Genomic DNA, 4,678 nt, shown 5'->3' with positions numbered 1-4,678 from the left:
TTGGCTTCGGCGGAGCGATGGTAGCCGGAGGCAAACTGTTGGATGCCACGATGTTACTGGCGATGGATCCGCTTCCCACAGCCGAACCCACCACTTTGGGGACACTGCTGGCCACGTCTGTGCTGCCCAACTTGAGGGCTGCCATGCCCTGGTCGATGGTGTTCATGCCAGGAGCCTTGTTGAGGGTCTCGTTGGCGAAGGCTGACTGCCCATCAATCATGGCCCCTCCCAGCGAGCTGGGGGCGTAGGCATAATTGCTGCTGTAGCCAGAGCTTTGGGTGGATTGTCCCTGAGAACTGTTATTCCCCCAAGCTGAGAAGTCAATCCCGCTCGGGAAGAAGTTAAAGCCATGCTGCCCGAGGAAGGGAGTGCTGCCAAGGGCCCCTGGCTGCCCAAACATGGCATCTGGGAGGAAGTGGGGCTCCCCGTTGCTCAGCTGTCCGTAGGAGGTCAGGTAGGGCATGGGAGGGTCTCCCCCCGTGGACCAGGCAGCTTCACCCAAGGAGTAGGAGAATCCGATGGAGGGACTGTAGTAGTTGGGTAGGTAGGAATCAGACATTGCAGTGTATGCATTGTTCTGCAAGAAAACCACAGAGACATAAGCACTGCGTAGTTAGAAGGAGCTGAATCAATTTCAAGGGACCAGGAATCAAGCCAGCTTCAACTTCCCGTGCCCCACCCCTCCCTACCTTAGGGCTGGGCAGGTAAACAGGCCCAGCCTTGAACACCTCCTTTGTTACAAGGGCTCCACAATCTGTTTCAGTGCCAGAAAGGTTAAAGACAAAGGCTCGGGAAGCTTCCCATGCTTCGATGGGAACATGTGGTGTTCCCAATGCACAGTGTGGGGCTGGACACTGGGTTGCCCAAGAGCTCCTGCTCAGGCTACAAAACCAGTATCTTACCTTGCATGCAAATATCATCTTCTATTAGTAGCTGCTCCCAAAGAGAAGCCTGTGTAATGTACTTATCGGTCCTTAGTCTGGTGTTCCAGGGAGGATTTGGGGGAAGGATGCAGAGAGAAGTGGAATAAAGAGAAAAAAAGTCCAGTGGAAGCACAAAGCCAACTGTCCCTAACTGCCCTCCTTAAACTTACTACCCATGACAAGCTTTTCAGCTCAACTTAAAAAGTTTCAGAGCTCACAATATTCCAAGAACTCAGTCAAACAGGGATTTACAGCCCATTCCTTAAAACATAAACTGCTCCAGTGCTGTGGCCACACTTAAACACCTGAAAATGGGAAGTAAACAACAGGATTTCAATAGGAGCCTCTCCCAGCACAGTGACAGGAGCAGCACAAGCAGGTTTCAAACCTAGAGAGGAAAAAAGCCCTGCTCCATGCCTTGCTCTCCCTTTTAACATCCAAGCAGCCTTTAGGTTACAAAAACAACCACCTAATATTACAATCAGGGAAGTCTCAGACACCCCCAAGATTTGCTTACATGAAAAACATCTGTTATTTCCCATTCCAACCCAGGTCCCCTCCAGGGAGCAGTTCAGGCTGTGCCTGTGACATTCTCATCAGGAACCTGAACCTGTGTGCAGCCAGGCTCGTGCTGTCCAGCCCCTGACACACCAGCCCAGTACAGATGGGATCAGAGGCAGGTTCAGATCCCAGTTAAAAGCTTGGCTTGCAGCAGGCTCTGCTCCATTTTTCGTTGAATCATGTTTCCACGTGCCAGGCGCAGTTCCCAGAGGACTTCATGCCATGCTGGAATCCACAGAGGCTCTCAAGATGGCTCTGGCATCCACCAGAAAGAGCTGGTTTGCCACTTCACCTTCCACTGAGTTACAGGAAAGCAACAGGTTTGAGGCTAGTCCAGCCCCAATAGAAATAACATAACGTGCTCAGAGATAAGATTTCTGTGTACTTCATGGTGCGAAGGGATGAGAACTCAGTGACTCTCCCCAGCCTTTGTTTTCCCACAAAAGGGGTCCCAAAGGCAAATAATAACAGAACTCACTCTCATCCAGGGTTTTACTAATCGAGGAACTCAGTCCTCCTGAAGCCATAGCTCAATCTGTCAACAGCACCAACACTGGCACTAATTTGTAAGGCAAATGAAGGAAGTTAAAACCCACATTATTACTTGGAACCAGCAAAGTCCCTTCACAAGTTAATCCCCTCATTATAACAGTAACATTTTCCCTTCTAAAACTCAGCTTTAATGCAACAGGAGCATGCTGGCCCATACCTAAAACCTGAGGCAGAGCTGTCTCCTCCCCACAGGAGCACACAAACCACATCACTGTCAGCTTAAAATCTGTCCCCTCGTCACCTCAAAGTATTTCCTTACATGTCATTATGCTCAACTTCTGAGGGTATTTAACACAGTGTCTCAAGCTATGACCTGTGCAGCACTCAGCAGCCACACACAGGTGAGGAGGAGGGAGCAAAGCAGTTCCCCAGCTAAGCACAGGCAGCTCAGAGCAGATCTGGGACAGGCTCAGTGCTGTTCTCCACCTGAATGTCTGGAACATGTCACTATCAAACATAGCACCTCGCTCTGCTTCTCTGCACAACTGACACACTTGCTGATTAACATGCAAATAAAGTCCACCAGCTTCTCATCCTCTCCATGACTAAGACTTTTTGAACAGTTATTTCCTCAAATTCACTGTTCCTCTTCCTCTCACAGCAGAAGCAACTCTAAGTGAGCCTCGGTGCTGCTCTCCAGCTTTGGTTTTGAAGTGATTGAGGAATCATTTACTGTGCATCTGAGCTTCAAAATACACAGTAACCTCCTCCAGAGGCTGCAAGTAACAGCCACACCTGAAACAGCAGCTGAGGACTGAGGAGCAGTGAAACTTTACAACTTGGTTACTTCACGTGCCTGCAGAGAGCTTGGGGAAGCAACTCCAGAATGGATTGAACTCACTATTCAGAGCCCTATCTGTAACTTCCTTTCCCACCCTCTCAGCAAAGAGATGAACACTTGGATAACTTTGGATTTTTGAGCACAATTATAGCCCAATCCAGACTCAACCACAAGGGTTTGAGTTCTGTTTCACACAGCAGAGTGAGGAACTGAGACAGAGTCACCTAAAGGTTCCACTCTGAGTTCACCTGGTGGTTTCACCTCAGTTTCTGCCTCCTGAGGCACATCCAATCACTTCCTGATTTTGATAACATTTTAACCAGTGTGACACACACAAAAGGAATTTAAAGATCCACAAATTCTTCATCAAACATTCAAAAAAGGATAAATTTCTGTCTTGCTTGACATGAAAAAAATAACACACTGACTAGTAAAAATGACGAAAAATACAGAAAGGGAAACCTGAACTACTTATTTTAACTGATCACAACGGGGAAGAGAAGCCAAGAGAATGAACTAACTGCTCTGGTGCTACTACAGATGTTTATCTCTGGTGCTTACTTGTACATCTAATCAGCTGAACTCCATCTGTCTGTGTCACTCCCCTGCAGCTCATTAAGGAAAACAAACAGAAACCAGTTAACAGTGGAGCTAATCTAAGAGAAAGTGAAGAGGAAAAGTAGCTGCAAGCCTAACTTCAGGAGCTGCTCACAAACTCCAGCTCCACTTGTAAACAAAGTTCCCAAAGGCTTTATCACATGTGAGCTCTGGGGTTTTTTTGGGGTGAAACACAGAGAAATCCCCTAACAGACACTGTCAGTTGTCTTGGTGCAGAGATAAGAAGGTTGATCTGATTCCCCAGAAGCCCTTGGAGTGCAGCAGCCTCATGTGAAGCAACTTCCCAACCCAACCCAGCACATCTCATGTGACGTAAAGAACCAGAAACCCACACAGACACAACAGTAAAACTGAAAGAGCAGAACTGGTGCCTGCGACACGTTGACAAAAACGAGCTGAAAAACCAACTGTAGGAAGTCCTCAGAAAGTTGCCAAAACCCTCCTTCCTCACCCACCACAAGCTAAGGGCAGTCAGTGCTTTCTGCCTGCAGCAAGTGTAGGATGGAATATAAGGTAAGGCAGCATGGAATATTAAGGCAGAGATCGAAATGCAACCAGAGGGGATGTGGAACACCCAGGGAGGCCAAATTTCCCTCTGGCAGAGCAGCAAGAAGGCAGCAGGCTGTGGGTGCTTCCTGCCTGCAGCAGCACTCACCGGCCGGGCCTGGGGGCTCAGGTAGGGCTCGAAGTCATCATCATTCAACCCATCCTTCTGGTGCACTGAGCCGTTTTGCACTGGGGAAGAGATGTGCCTCATTAGCAACAAAACACACAACAACCTCCCAACGTTTCATCAGCTCAAACGATTTCAACCCAAAGCTTCGAACGCAACGAGCTGCTGTCGGTTCTAACACACCACGCTCAGCCCAGCGGTTCACACAGACACACACACAGCACACAAACACCTCCTGCAAACCCTCCCCAGCAGCCGCGCGGGGTGTTTCCCTCCCGAATACTCTGCTGTAAGGCCAAACGAGCCCGGCAGAGATCTCCCCGAACCTCCCGCAGCCCCCGCGGGCTCTCACCTTTGTTGCCTTGGCCCTTGGGTCTCTGGCGCGGCAGCAGCACGGGGAGAGAGAGAAAGAGAGAGGAGAGCCGTGAGTCAGGGCAGCCCCGGCGGGACCAGCACGCGGGGGGAAGTCTAGAAAGATCAGGCCTAGAGGGGGAAGCCTGGACCGGGTGGAGACAGACCCGGCCTGGAGGGGACGAGTCCGGTGGGGGAAGCCTGAGCCGATGGGGACAG

At 49.9% G+C, this 4,678-nt stretch overlaps 1 protein-coding gene across 1 annotated transcript in view; it reads right to left on the bottom strand.

The window, feature by feature from the left end:
- Positions 1–4,482, bottom strand: part of LOC103808730 (YTH domain-containing family protein 2-like) — a gene marked incomplete at its 3' end in the record, with an annotated part of 4,761 nt that extends 279 nt beyond the window's left edge. Inside the window, exons 1-3 of the mRNA XM_009081531.1 lie at positions 4,461–4,482; positions 4,091–4,170; positions 2–577 (exon numbers count right to left, since the gene is read on the bottom strand). Of these exons, the coding sequence (XP_009079779.1) occupies positions 2–559 (558 nt within the window). The remainder of the gene's footprint in view (position 1; positions 578–4,090; positions 4,171–4,460) is intronic.
- Between the last annotated feature and the right edge of the window lie 196 nt (positions 4,483–4,678).

The sequence above is a fragment of the Acanthisitta chloris genome, unplaced genomic scaffold (assembly GCF_000695815.1).
Source record: "Acanthisitta chloris isolate BGI_N310 unplaced genomic scaffold, ASM69581v1 scaffold8509, whole genome shotgun sequence".
Classification (NCBI taxonomy): Eukaryota; Metazoa; Chordata; class Aves; order Passeriformes; family Acanthisittidae; genus Acanthisitta; species Acanthisitta chloris.
Note: the sequence above shows the minus strand (reverse complement) of the source record. Positions and strands in the feature narration are given on the sequence as shown.